General features: G+C 42.8%; 1 protein-coding gene across 1 annotated transcript in view; it reads left to right on the top strand.

The window, feature by feature from the left end:
• The window catches only part of SPTBN1 (spectrin beta, non-erythrocytic 1), a 215,342-nt gene extending 200,179 nt beyond the window's left edge, over positions 1-15,163 (top strand). The window contains exons 32-35 of the mRNA XM_089682714.1: positions 5,947-6,185; positions 8,847-9,020; positions 10,535-10,577; positions 13,188-15,163. Of these exons, the coding sequence (XP_089538840.1) occupies positions 5,947-6,185; positions 8,847-9,020; positions 10,535-10,577; positions 13,188-13,403 (672 nt within the window). The 3' untranslated portion in view covers positions 13,404-15,163. The remainder of the gene's footprint in view (positions 1-5,946; positions 6,186-8,846; positions 9,021-10,534; positions 10,578-13,187) is intronic.
• Positions 15,164-15,604: the final 441 nt, after the last annotated feature.

Below are 15,604 nucleotides of genomic sequence, written 5' to 3'. Positions count from 1 at the left end.
CTGTCTATACCTAGTGCAGTAGAGGTTTGGATCAGACCATTGGCTGATCTGAATGGCCATAATTGGCTGTAATATTAGCCATTGGGGAACAGGCGGTAAGCCTAGAATGGGGTCAGAGAGTAATACCCGTTCCAGCATTTATCTTCCTGAGAGCAGTGAGGGCATTTTTGTTTTATAGCCGTACGTCAAATTTTAACCTTAGCAGTACAATATGGACGAGTTACTACTGATTATTTTTTTCAATTTTTTAAGTTGCATCTTCTCTACAAGAAGTGTTCCAGTCCATGACTGTATGTTATACCGGAGCCAAATACTGGGCCCATTAGATTTCTTAATGACCCCTTTACATTGTGCTATACAGGCCTTGTGTGTGTCCCCAGTTGGCCAAGGCCTTGCCTTGGTTCATGAGTCAGTCCTGTGTAACTTTGTATTAGGTCAGCCAGGAGCCAATATGTGCATGTTGGTTATGTACTCGGTTTTCCTCTTTGCAATGTAGGTCTCCTGCATTTGATTTTTATATTCCTCTCTTGAGTGGATCTTATACCTGGAGCCATCTGTAATATTTATGGTCTGCCCTTTGGGAAGAGAGCTTTCCAGCTTTTTTCCCTCCCTAATCTAGTAAGGTCTCGGTTTATCCTCCCATGAAATGTCCTTGAAGACAATTTGGGAAATCCAGAGTTAGACTTACCGGTAACTCTTATTTCCAGCTTTCCAGGACAGCAGGATTCCCATGTTATGATCATTTTTGGTTGTAGGTGTTTTGCTTCAGATAAGGCCCTTCTGTTCTTTAAACTGACTGGTTTTGCAGAGGGGCTTCATTAAAGTTGTTGTTGGTTGTTGCAGGAGGAACCTATCTCTCATGTGCTTTTCCTGGAAGACTCCTGAGAATAGAATTACAGCGAAGTCTAACTCAGATCAGCCCTTTTCCACTTCTGTGGGGGAAGAGCAGTTATGTGGTTCACTGAATGTAACCAAGATATCACATGATATCTCCCAGAAATTCTAGTGCCATAGCACATGATGAGCGAATCAGGATATCGAAAGACTAGTCCAAGAGATTCTCTTTGGAATGGCTTGAATATATTTTACATCAGTGAATGTATTCAGTTTCCTCTAAGAGAGTTCAGGTAAATAGGAGAATGTTAAAGCAGGAGTAAGCCACAATACTAAATCTAACATTTTTTGAGCCCCCCCAATAGCTTTTTGGCATAATGTGCAAACATTCTGTGCATCCTCACCAGCTCCACGTTCCCCTCCATTTCTGGTGCTTCCATTTTCATGGAGTTGTCTTCTGGGTACATAGACTTTGGACATCTTGGTTGGCCAAGCTGGGATGATGTAACTCCCGCACATGCACACGGGCATGCTACTTCTGACCTCTATTTTCTGAAGATGCTGGTTGTCTAGCTGTCATACTCTGAATCACTGCTCACCAGTTTGCAGCTAAGGAGTTGTAATTTCACTGAGACCTTCTGCATGCTTGCTCCAGCTCAGTGACTACCGGGCAACTAGCATTTAAAGAACAATTAGGCTATTGCAGCCTACGTAAAGGTTTCCTTTAAAAATATAGTATATAGTTGAGCCCTAACATCACCTCCAGCTTATTGGAACTCATTTTGCAGTTTTTTTTTATTGTTTAAAAATGGACCTCTGGCCCTCACTAGTATGCCCATATAGGCAAAATAATTTTCTATGATGGGAGAAATCAGGACTTACAAGTCATCCAGGTAGCTTTAGTGCAGTGGTTATCAACCTTCCTAATGCCGCGACCCTTTAATACAGTTCCTCATGTTATGGTGACCCCCCAACCATAAAATTCTTTATCCAGTAATTATAATTCATGTGTCGTTTTACCTCCAATACTGCTGCTTTCAACACAGCAGCTGCTTTCTACACAGTAGCTGCTCTGTACACATCGGAAATATGTGTTTTCCGATGGTCTTAGGCGACCCCTGTGAAAGGGTTGTTTGACCCCCAAAGGGGTCGCGACCCACAGGTTGAGAACCACTGCTTTAGTAACTCCTTTCGATAGTTCTGTCTTCTGGTTATAATGGACAGGTGTTTGTGTATTAGGATTTGTAACTAAATATTATAAAACACAATTTGTGAATTTGGAATTTTTTTTTTTATCTAATTTTGTTGTCCAAAATTAGTTCTATTTGCCCAGATAGACATAAATTAGCAAAGTTCTTCACAAATTTATTGCAAAGTATGTGAAAGCAGTAAGTAGTTCTAATCAGTGAAATGAAGGCCAATATTGTGATACCAAAGGCATATCAAATGTGTTTGTAATGTCACTCATTTCCAATACAAAAGCAGACCTGCCATGGCAAACAGAAGGTCTGCTTCTTTTGGCTGCCCGCCCCGGCCTCAGACTCTTCTGGGAGGCACAGGTTCTGGTAGAGCTGGGAGCTCGAAATCCCATGAGAATCCACTTCAGCTAGAAGATACCATGTGCCTTCCCAAAGTGTTGTAGGCCAGGGTCAAGATGAGTATTTTTTCTTTTTTTTTCTTTTTTGGGGGGGGGGGTTATAGGAACAGGTTTTTTTTTTTAACAAATGGGGTGGGGGCTGGCAAATAAAGAAGACCATTCATTTGCAATGGGAGGTCCTCTTTAATTTATGGACATAAACCAGTTTGGCCGACATGGTCCTTCATTCATCAATAAAACAAAAGCTGTCTGTGTCACCCAAAGCAAACAGATATTAAAAGCTCCTTAAGGCACATTGATAAATGAGGTCCGGAAAGGTTGTCTTTCCAGTGTCACACATTAAACAATAAATTCCAACATCTTTGTCTGTGTCACATGTCAAACAATAAAATCCAACATTTTTGTGTTTTAGCACCGGATTTTAGCCATGCAATGAGGGAAACCCCTAACAGTTAAATTGGTTTGAATCATTCAGCAAGACAGTTGGCAGTCCCTCTGTCACCAGTCAGTGGCCGCCCCATTCATTTTTAGACTGGTAATGGTTCCTTAGGCTGGTAATGGTTCCATCTTGAAGGTCACACAATATACATTAAAGTCCCAGAAATGTTTATTTTATGTGCAGTTGTGTTTTCCTCCTTTCTGATTAAAACACTCCTTTGGCCTGTAGTTGAGTTGTGGTCTCTCTTGTCCATGACCATTCCAGATCCTAACATTATGTGCAAAGCTGTTTAAAAAAAACACCCTAGAAATGTTACCTCTTGTTTTGTGCTGTGACGCCATGTTAGCTGATCAAGTGAAGGATGTGTAAAGGCAGTCAACCAGCCTTTCCCATATTGAGTCTTGAATAGTATGAACCAAATCCAAGACTTTTCAACAAGCTTTCAAGCTTTAAACTTTCATTTTCGTCTTGCTGCCTGCTATTAATCACTTAAGCAGCATTTTGAGTTTTCCAATGTAAACTAAAATTTTACCCCTGTTGTAGACTTTTCCATGTAGTAACACACTGAGATTCCCCTTCCCATGATTTTCCTCCATTTTCACAAGAAACTGCAATTCAGTTCTCTCTTGAAGTGCTATTTGCAGGTAAAATCAGATCTATAGTATACCAATTAAACTTAGTTATAGCTCAAAGTTGAATTGACTTTTGCCAAACATGTCTTGGCTTTTACTTGGTCATCAGTGGGCCTTTTTAACATGGAGGAATTCTTGAAAACCACATGTTTCAGGGATCTCATGCCAATAATTTCTATGCCCAAAGCTCACAGTACATTAGCCAGGTGGTCTTTGGGCAGAATGTTCCTTACATTGGTTGCCTTTGGGAAGAATGCTTCTTCCATTAGTGGTCTTTGGGAAGAAGCATTCCCATAGAGATTGCTAAAAGATCATTGGCAGCTGTGATTATATATCTGAAAGGCAGAAATTGCTCTTTGTTCAAGGAACCCCCGCAAACATCTGGAGGAACCCTAGGGATCTATGAAACCCTGGTTGAGAGGGGTTGTCTTAAAGTTCTTAGTGTGCTTCAGTTAAGGATTCCCGTTTTCTGTAGAAAAAAAGAGTAGAGTTAGGTGAAAATTGTGCTGAGTTTAGATGTAATGCAGCTGTGACAGGGATGGCAAATTAAAGATATGCAACAATTATTTACCCTAAGATGGTTATACATGGTCTGTTTTTTTTCCTGGCCAGTTCCATTGCAACATTTTATAGCCCAACTGGGCTGACATATTGCTTTGGAGCATAGCTAGTAGAGATTGCCTCATTTTTCCGTCTTTCATACAAAGTAGAAAACTTCCAATAACAATCACTGCTTGAAAATCAAAGAAGAACCACATTCCTGTCAAGCCAACGTGGTGTAGACTTGAAATCAACCTCAGCCCATGAATCTCCACTACAGCCATGCCTCGTGGCTTTGGCGGAGACTCATGGGCTGAGGCCGTTTTCAAGTCTACACTAGGTTGGCTGGACAGGACTGCGGCACTTCTTTGATTTTATAGCCTGCAACTTTTCTCTGTGGTGACTGCGGGAGTTTGGCTTCCTCAGCTTGATCAGCGTTCTTAATGCAGCACTAAGAAGACAGTCACTGCTGAATCTTACAATGGTGTTCCCACCAGATTACCACAAGCAAATCTTGATCTGTCATATTGCTTGTCTAAATCCTACCTTAACTTGCTAGTAAAGGACCAACAGAGTTTCCATGTTGGATTCAGTGCATGATGGAAGGGGGGGGGGTCACTCTTGAGTTACTACACAACAGAGGTTCAAGTTTAGTTTAGCCAGGAGAACACCTTTAAGCCATGGCTTCATGCTTCTTGTCAGCAAAAACTAGGACTGACGGTGCTTGTAATGTACTAAACACAGCGAGTAGCACACAGCTTCCATAACTTGCTTAATGGCATACTCCAGGCTGCGACCGTGATACTAAAAGACAAAATAAATACAAAATAGAGTATCAGTGTTTTATCTGTAAAGAAAAGTTAATAGGAATCCATAACATAAGAACGGCTCCTGAGGAGGACGTCTCCAGCTTGACCAATCAGCTGCTGGATAACGTGGCTCTCTAGTCCTTCTCGGTCACAGCGGGCAGCAAGCAACATGACCAGAAAAGCACGAGATGGGCAAGGCCTTGGTTCTGTCTTTGTTTTGGGGGTAAATAGCCGTGTGGTGTTGAGTGATTGTACTGATTTCTTTTTGTCCCTTCTTAACATCAATCCAGCTCAATTCCATAATGACCAGCAAAGTAACTCATGGTATTGAAACAAAATTGTGTCTTACTATACTTAATTTCCCGTCTGCTTTCCTAAGAATCCAACCTAACCGGGATGGTGGTTGTGGAAATGCATGGTGTTAATTCTGTTTTAATCTTTGCATGTGTTCTGATTTTTTTTTTTTAATTTTTTTTTTTTTTTTTTTACCTCCGGTGAAAAAAAAAAAAAAGGAGCATTTTCAGAAACTTGCCAGTGACCAATCCGTTTCTGACAATGCTTGTTGAAGATCTGTCATACTGTAATGTTTAGCAGGCAGTTGGGTTTATATATTGACAGTATAAAAGACAATGGTGTGCAGGAACCCCTAGCAAGCAACGGGAATGCTTTCGGCAATTAATCGGTTGTGTCGTTAAAATGTGATTGCTTGCCAAGGGTTGTTTCACCCTGTTGTTCTTGCCGCTATTATTTCAAAAGCTCAGAAAGGCTGCCATATGCATTCCATGTCTGAGCATTCATGATGGCTTACTGTTTAATAAATATAACCGAAGCAAAAAGGATTGAGGTACAGTTCTAATCTAACCTCACTTTTGACTGTTTTTCCTGTCTACACTAATCATATTGATACATCTAATTTAATTTCCTTACTGTATACTGGTGTCTGTTGGAAAAGCAGATTTGCTGTACCTCACTCCTTTTTCCGATGAGCTGTTGGCAGCTACATTACATGGCGTGTGCGCTGCCATCTTGACTCTTGCTGATGGTCTAAAGACATTTCTATCGTATGTCAATGAACTTGTCCTTTGATGGTCCTAGATGGGTGAGAATGCTGAAACCAATGAAATGGTGAATGGATCCACAGAACAGAGATCAAGTTCCAAAGAATCCAGCCCCATTCCATCGCCGACTGCTGACCGCAAGTCAAAATCAGGAATGCAGCCGCAGACTGCCGCCACATTACCCGCCAAGACGCAGGATATTCCTTCTGCTCAGTTTGAAGGCATCCTACATCGTAAACATGAATGGGAAACACACAACAAGAAAGCCTCAAACAGGTACTTACTAGCCTGCCTGTTAGGCAAACGGCAAGGTTCATTAGTGTATTTTGGATCAAACCGAAGCTGTAAATGTGTATGGTCATATGATCACTGAAGACTGAATTACTAAAGCCAGCCATAGAATAATTGAATCTCGGCCGGTTCAGCATCGACCAACTGAATTTTGATCCATTCATAGGCAGGCTGGTTGGACTGAAGTCAATCCATCGATTGACTTTAGTACAACCAGCCTGTCAGATTTTTTGCATGTGATCACTGGTAGCGGCTACAACTTCTAGCAGTGATCAATGTGTTCTACTGGCAAGGAAGGCTGCGGAACACAGTAGCACTGCGGGAGAGATTCCCTCATCATCACTGACTGTGTTGATGGGGGAATCGAGCGATTTTCTTTCCTTCCACCCGCGGTCGGAGGAAAGTAAACTGTCTAATCCATGGCTTGCTTTAGTTACTCATAGATATAATATAAAACAAGTAGTATACTTATATTCTAGCTAAAGAATGAACACAGTCATACTTATTCAGTAAAGATTTCTTGTTCCAAAATGTCGATTACCAAGCCAATTGGTAACCAGTCAGAATTCACCTTGTACTGGACTGAATGAATCCTGATTGGTTGATATGAGTTACTACTGGTCACTCGAATTTCGGGCAAAACCCACTGGTAAAAATGTTCCCTCCGAACACCTACTCTGACTAACCTGTGTAAGAAAGATCTGTATACTTACTTATTTTCAGGTGGCTCCGGTCACATGATCCAGCAAACGGCGGCTGAAGGGGAGAGGAGAGAGCGCTTTGATAACGGTTGGTAATGCCTGGGAGTAGTGACATCCCCCATGGGCTTCAATGACCCATTCAATGTGGGCACTCCCTCCTCTCCCCTGCAGCTGCTGGCTGATACAAGGTGCTGGATCACTTGACCAAACCAAAGTGGCATGAAAATAGGTAACTATACAGATCTTCCTTGCACAGGTTTGTCGAATACTTGTTGGGGGAAGGGAACATTTTCAAGAGTAGATTGGTTTTGTCTAGAGTTTTACTTTAAAGAGTTAGATCATAAAAGTACAACATTTCCGTATTACAGATGATAGTTCTGACATCACTTCTTAAAGCCCAAATCCAAGCGGCAAGTTTTCCTCCTTGAAGTCCTTTCCAGTAGCATGTTTTGCATTTTTTTTTTTTTATGGTATCTTACTGGTGACTCGCTGGACCCTCTTGCCTCTTTGTCTTCTCCAGGCAATGGGTTATTTTTGATTCACTAACATAGTGGCATAATTCCCCCTGCTCTCTGGATCAATAAATTGTGAGTGATGGGTGCTGTGCTTCGGTGGAAGGACAATGGCGTCCTCCAAGCTTAGTCATTCCTTTAGTCTTGCCAGCCATCATTAAAGTGATTGTAAACCCTCACTTTGAAAAGCGTATTCAGTTTAAAATAGAAATGAAAGGCAAAACCTTTGTTTATAGACGTAATAAAAACATTATATACACTGCCCCCCCTTTTTTTTATATATGTGATTACATACCCTCTGTTCTTGTTCTGCGTAAGAGCTAGGAGAGGAAAAACAGCAGTATGCTGATCTTCCCAGCGAATGTCTGTGCAGGGGGGCGTGTCAGCAGAAGTCAGATCATTGGAGGAGAGCAGGCTCTGTTCCCAGCACAGCTGAGAACTGACCACGATGTGCTGTCATACCCAGCATGGTCAGTTTTTAATAGAACAGCAGAGAGACTGGCAGGAACACCAGCGGATGCAATACAAAGAGAACAGGAGACGTTTTCATACAAGTACATGGTACAGCAGGCACATATCGGGACTATGAAATGTTGGGTTTACATATTCTTTAAACCCAGAAACCTGAGGATATCTTGTGACTAAGGAGAAATACTACTTTGAATTGCCAGATAGAATTCTTTTTTTCTTTTTTTTTTTAAATAAAACAATAGTTGGGTTTTACATTGAAAAGATATTCTCTTTTCATTGTCCCCTTTATAAACATTCAAAGATAATTTCTTTATTCTGTTGTGACAGCCATGCATCTAGAACTGTGCCATGCTAAATATAAACCCATATATGCCATCAGACATCCAAAAGATAAACCCATATATGCTATCAGACATCCGAAATATAAACCCATATATGCCATCAGACATCCTAAATATAAACCCATATATGCCATCAGACATCCGAAACATAAACCCATATATGCCATCAGACATCCGAAATATAAACCCATATATGCCATCAGACTTCTGAAATATAAACCCATATATGCCATCAGACTTCCGAAATATAAACCCATATATGCCATCAGACATCCGAAATATAAACCCATATATGCCATCAGACTTCTGAAATATAAACCCATATATGCCATCAGACTTCCGAAATATAAACCCATATATGCCATCAGACATCCTAAATATAAACCCATATATTTATTTATTTATTTATCGAATTTATATAGCGCCAAAGGGTTTGCTCAGCGCTGTACAATAGAGGGGGGGACAATACATGAAACAGTACAGTAACATCAAACAGCATGCCATCAGACATCCTAAATGTGAAACCATATATGCCACCTCTCTATGTATTTTTGGTAACATTCTCCTGGTTCCCTTGGAGGTTGGATTGTGTTATTTAATGTGTTGATTTGTTTCTTGTAGGTCTTGGCATAATGTATACTGTGTGATAAACAATCAAGAAATGGGATTTTACAAAGACGCCAAGACTGCAGCTTCCGGTATTCCCTACCACAACGAGGTCCCGGTGAATCTGAAGGAAGCCGTCTGTGAAGTAGCCACTGACTACAAGAAGAAAAAGCATGTATTCAAGCTGAAGTAAGTGTCCTGCTCTCTGCCTCCTCTCCCAGTGTTCATTCAGCATTATGTTTGTATGAGTTTTAGGAATCTGAATGGCTTTCAGTCAATTAATACTCAAAGTTGGTAAATAGGTTACAACTGCAATAATTCAAAATTGCTTGCTTTACAATTGTTCATATCAGTTGACACTACGTCCCGCTGGTCTTTATGTAGCTGTTGTCATGAGCTCCAGGCTAGCTGGTAACCTAAAGGTTTAGGGTAATTCACCGTCAGGGCCTTCCACTATAGATCTGTATCAAGCTAGAACTAAAGCCGGCCATAGATGGATAGAATCTCAGCTGGTTCAGGAAGGACCGGCCAAGATTCAATCCATCTATTCCTAGACTGGTGAAGTTGATCCATCGATCAATTTCAGTACAAGCTGCTGCAGACTCATCCACCTTACCAACCATTCCATGTCTGCCAATCCTTCCACTGGCCTCCACTCAGTGTCCTCCGTACCTCTCTTCCAATCCCTCCACTCAGTGTCCTCCATCCCTCTCTGCCAATCCCTCCACTGGCTTCCCATTGCCCAACAAATAATAATCAAAACATTAACAGTAACATATAAAGCCATTTATAACTCTTCTTACAATTACATCACCAATCTTGTCTCTAAATATCACCCAAACCGTCCTCTCTGCTCCTCTCAGGACCTCCTACTCTCTAGCTCCCTTGTCTCCTCCTCCCATGCTCTTCTCCAGGACTTCTCCAGAGCCTTCGCCATCCTCTGGAACTCTCTACCCCAGTCTATCTGACTGTTGCCTACTCTGCCCACTTTTAGGCGATCTCTGAAAACCTATCTCTTCAGGGAAGCCTATCCCACCGTCCGCTATTAACCAAATCTTTTATTTTATCTATCAGTCCATCCCCCACATTTATTACCTTTTGCATCACTAGCCCCTCCTTCCTAGATTGTAAGCTCCAAGGAGCAGGGCCCTCCTAACCCTCTTGTATTGAACTGTATTGTTGCTGTATTGTCTCCCGTTATATTATAAAGCGCTGAGCAAACTGTTGGCGCTATATACATCCTGTATAATAATAGTAATAACACCCAGCCAAACAGACGTCCTTTTCATGCTATCACTGTCGGAGGCGATCATTGTGTTCTGCCAGCAGGGAAGGCTTACTGCCGACAGAACACAATAACGCTGTGGGAGGGATTTCCCCATCAACACTGACTGTGTAGATGGGAGAATCCAGCAATTTTCTTTCCTTCCACCCCCCGATGGAAGGAAAGAGAATTGCATAATCTACAGAATGCTTTCTACTGCTCTGCATGGGGAGTACTAGGAATAGTGAGTTAAAGGCGGGCATAAGAGTCAGTAAGTTGTTCCCATGCACCACTGCTGGCGTTTTTAATTAAAACATTTACTGTGTTGTGATCCCTGAGCTGTTTATTTGTATTATGTTGTGGAATTAGGTAATGATCATTTATAGCTCTGTAAATGACAGTTATTTGATTGTAATGTGTGTGTTCTGTTTTATTACAGGCTGAATGACGGTAATGAGTACCTCTTCCAAGCCAAAGATGATGTAAGTACTCCTCCTACACCACTGATCATGTCAAAATTATGGGCTGTAAGGTTGATTTATAAAATGTGAAGCAGACCCTGTCCAGGCCTTTGCCTACAGCGACCAATTGGCTGTAATGAAAATCTGGCCATACAGTAAGCAAAGTTCAATCAGTGGGTGGTCTTGCCAGATCCGCATCTTTTGGCAGTCTTCCATTACAAAATCTGAGGAGCTGGGTGGAAAAATGTCGGCCAAACTGCCTACACGTGCAAGCACTGTCCAGGTATTCTGACAGTAGAGTAAGGTAGCCTCAGTTGGAGTTTCGTCCTTCCATCAGGTCATATAAAAACAGAACTCTAGTTCCACTATCAATACCTAAGCGCAGGCAGGCTCTGTGTTTCAGAAGAGACATTCAATGTCTTTTCTGCAACTAAGGACACCTAGCTGCCTGCAGGCGGTCGTCTTTGGAATGTACACTGAGCTGTGCAAGCGCAACTCAACTTACATTTCAGCACAGCTTGTGCGCTGGGAAGACTGAACTCCTGTGCCTGCGCAGGAGTGACGTCATCATACACCAGACAATGGAAACAAATGCTGCCCGGCACCTGAAGGAAGCCAGGTTGAAAATGTTGGCACTAGTAATGGACGTTGGACCATTGAAGGATAGGCACGTTTAGCTCCACTCTCCACTCTAAGCATTCTTTTCTAGCCATCCTTAGATATGTTACAACACATGGGCCCTAATTCAACAAGCTGCAGTTGGCTAACTAGTGCTTATGGCATGCTAAAATTACATATGACATAATAATGTCTGAGAAGCCACTTTAGCGTGCCTTAAAGTGCACGTTAGGATCCCTTTATGAATCGGGACTAAGGACTGCTGTGTCTGCAATACATGTATGGCTTCAGAATGTCTAATGGTGGTTTTTCTAACCTTTTGGGATCCAATTGGATTTGGTACCAGGGGAGTCTATTAGTTCAGAGAGATCACTGCCGTGTGCCGCCATCTTTGGTGCTTCTCAGCAGTTTAGTGAGCAGTGTCAGTGCTGTATCTACTTTCACTGTCTGGCTGTTTTTGTAATGAAACCAAGATGGAGGGTTTTCTACTGGTGATACTTTAGGCAGTGTTTGTGGTTTTATCCTGGCTAGTGGTTGGAACTGCGTGCCCTGCAGCCCTTGTGGCATTCGTAGGTGCACTATGGTGTCTATAGCTCCAGTGTAGCAGCCCATTAATGGTGACCTCAAGTGTGTCTAGATCCAAGTCTGAGCTCAGCAGGAAGCTCTCACCTGTACCAGGCCAATCACCTGCAGCCTGGGCATTCTACCACCACGCATCCAATTCAATGGGTATGAATGCATATGGCAGCAGGTTGGGTATGCCCATGATTGGTCCATAAAAGGTGACAACTTCCTGATGGAGATGACCTAGGACTGAAGAAACTCTAAGCAGCTTCTCACTACTGCCACTCATGCTTTGGGTGCTGAAGGCAAATTGAGTCATCCATGCTCACGCCTCTGAAGCACAGAAAAGAACCGCCGCACGCCGGATGAATTGCAGACCTGCAATTTTTTTGTAGCACATCCACAAACATGGCAATGACCGTCTTTGCGCTAGGACTGCCCCCCTTTAACACCCAATCGGGGCTTAAATGTAGAGATCTGTAGAAAATCATCGCTTTCTGGTGGGCTCGCTCAAGTGCGTCTTGGACTGGAATCCTAAAGGATAAGTTTCATGTTCCAGCCGTATTTAGGTTGGAATGTGGAAAGCTCCAGCAGCCAGTTCCCCCGATCGCCCCCTCATCCTGACAGCAGGTCTGGGGATGCTCTTCCCCTACCCACTGTTCACAATTCAAAAGCAGTGCGGCCACGCGGGGCTCCACCCACACGGTCACATCATTCAGTCACAGTTCCCTGTGAATGAATGAACTACAAGAACCGTTAGCCATTGTGGCTGATGGCTCATAGTTCTGAATGAACCAGGGGCGGACTGACCATTTGGAAACTCGGGCACTGCCCGAGGGCCCGGGGTCAGTGGGGGGGCCCCATGAGATGCCCCTGGTACCTTTTTCATAGGCTTTTTTGAGTTTGGGCAAGGACACGGGGGCCCCATGATCCCCTATTGCCCGGGGGCCCCATGAGTTGTCAGTCCGCCCCTGGAATGAACTGAGGGCGTTGATGAGTGGTGGTGTTCATTCACAAGCCCTGCAGCTTGTAAATAGTCAGCCTGTGTGGATGTATGAGCTGAAAGCTGCAGGGCTTGTCTGCAGGAGTCTGGCATTGCACCCCTGATCCAGTGATCACAAGTGCAATGCTTTCCAGGCTCCTTAGGGAAAAGAAATAATAAAACATATATAAAATATGTGCATTTATTATTTTTTACCAAAATGGGAACTTATCCTTTATCACACCTGAGCTCATCCTACCGCCCAGATACCGGCATATTTACTCACAAATCTATGGTATTGCGGCCATTTTTTGCATTGATCTTAGCACCCCCCTTCCCACATGTAGTTCTTGAGTAATGAAAGGAGTTGCAATATGCCGTAGGTATGAGCCACCCTCATGTACGTACAATATGAGCGATTCCTAAACGTAGGCTTTGATCCTTGTGACATGTCTCCTATCCCGCAGGAGGAGATGAACACATGGATCCAGGCCATCACAAACGCAATCTCAGCAGACAAAACCGAGGTGTCCCTGAGCACACAGAGCACTCCAGCATCCAGCCGCGCCCAAACCTTGCCCGCCAGCGTCACCGTCACCACCGAGTCCAGCCCCGGCAAGCGGGAGAAAGACAAAGAGAAGGACAAGGAGAAAAGATTCAGCCTGTTCGGGAAAAAGAAGTGAACTCCAACCTAAAACGAAACAAAAAAATGATACAAACCACTGCACTTCTATACTATTTTCTTTTCTTTTCAGTGAAATGTCAGCATGCAAGCTCAGAACCAATACATTACTCTGTGCCTAATGTTCCCCCAATGTGATTCAAAGATAATAATTAAAAGAAAAAAAACAAAAAAAAACTTTATTTATAGAATGCTGATAAGACACATATGACTTGAGGGACATTGGGCATCTATACAAGAGGGAGGACCATTCTTCTTTTTTTTTTTTTTTTTTTTTTCCTTTCTTTTTTTCTTGTGTTTCTTTTTTTTTTCTAAGACATTGTAGATTAAAATCTAAATATTTAAACATTTTTCCTCAATTTTGTGAGGCTGTCTTGAAAACAACCCACACTCTAGATACACTGATAGGATGCAAGGCAGCGGTGCTTTTAGTAATTCTAAAGAAAAAAAAAAAAAGTCGATCATCCAAGATAAAAGAATACATTGAGACACGTTCATCACTACCGTGCACACAGGAGTGAGCGCTGAATCTCTTTACTAGAAAACAGCGATGTACATAAATGTTGGGTAGCTTGTGGCCTGTAGCTGTGGAGGAAGCACAAGTCTCAGCATGCCCGCTGGGCACGTTGGTTCTTGTAGTTCCTCTTTCGCTAGCAGTCCTCGGTTACCAGGTCAGATACACAAGAGTATTTGGTAACCAGAGTGCAGACACAATTTTTTTTTTTTTTTTGCCTGTAGAAGAGTTGATGCCGCAAGCATCAACACGACATCACGTGTGTGACTTCCGAATGTTGGAGTTTTTTTTTTTTTTTCTTTTTTTTTTTCCAGTTGTGAAGGGATGGAGGGGGAGGGGGCTGTTCAGATATAGACAGCCCACAGCTCGTTAACTTCCAAGTCTGAGCACTTAGACTGGTTGTTAGAAATCCAGTCCTAGCACCCAGTCCGTTTCAGCATTGGCTGATTTCAGAAAAGGGCCCAGAACCTACACAGCCCCGGGGGGAAGGTAATGAGCTGAGGGCTGTAAATCGTTGAACGGCCCTCAGTGAGCACTTGGAGAGCGTTGAGCTCTTTCCTGGAGAACCTTGTTTTGGAAAGAATAGCGGTTTTAAATACTCTTGTAATTTAAAAAAAAAAAAAAAAAAAAAACTCTTGTTTTTGTTTATATTTTTTTTCTGCTGAAATACACTATATTGTATGTTTTCTGATTTAATTCTAGTAAAAACTATAATGAGAAACTAGCTGTATAATAAACTCTTTAAAGGAATCCTCAATGTTAAATGTACAAGTGAAATGAAGCATTTACTGGAACAAAGAAGTAATGTTACTCAACTGATTACTTGCTTGTCAGCTACAGCACTGTGTGTTATAATTTTTTGCTACATTATTTTGCTATTTGATACATAGTGTGCATTTCTCTGTCACTGTAACTATTGTAATGACAAATTTGACATTTTACTGCACAATCAGAATGACATTTATTAGGAATAATCTCCTCTCAATGACTGGGCCTGTAGTCCTGGAAATGGCTTTCAGTTGAATGGAACTGTGCCACTAGAGGCGGGGGGCTGGCGGGCTCTGAAGACCTCCGTCAGTTGGTGAAGGGCGACCGCCGACCTCCTTTCCACCTGTCTGTGCTCATCGGGGGGGCGTTGTTCACCAACTGCTGGAAGGGCTGAGGGCCGGCTTGGCCCCTGTTCTAGACTTTTACCCTATCTGTTAAATATATGCTATGTCATTAAATGCTTTTAAAAATGACAGTCACTGGAAGACGTCGGCTTCTTTCATTGCTTGCTGTTTAGGCTCCGCTGCAGTGTTCACTGTTATTTTTAGCACAAGAAATACAAATAAATCAATCACTTTTTGTCTGATAAAAAAAAAACGTAGGGAAATGTGTGTGTTTCTGAGCGTACAGGACAGCTTATATCTGCATTTTCCAAACTACGGCCCTCTGATTGCTTTTATCCAGCCCCAGGGTCACTATTCCTGCCACCGACACCAACATTGGGGCACTATCCCTGCCACCGACACCAACAGTGGGGCACTATCCCTGCCACCGACACCAACAGTGGGGCACTATCCCTGCCACCGGCACCAACAGTGGGGCACTATCCCTGCCACCGGCACCAACAGTGGGGCACTATCCCTGCCACCGGCACCAACAGTGGGGCACTAATCCTGCCACCGGCACCAACAGTGGGGCAC

Source organism: Staurois parvus, unplaced genomic scaffold, assembly GCF_062004578.1.
Source record: "Staurois parvus isolate SC_StPar_1 unplaced genomic scaffold, SC_StPar_1.0 ptg000295l, whole genome shotgun sequence".
Classification (NCBI taxonomy): domain Eukaryota; kingdom Metazoa; phylum Chordata; class Amphibia; order Anura; family Ranidae; genus Staurois; species Staurois parvus.
This window is presented reverse-complemented; position numbering and strand designations above follow the sequence as displayed.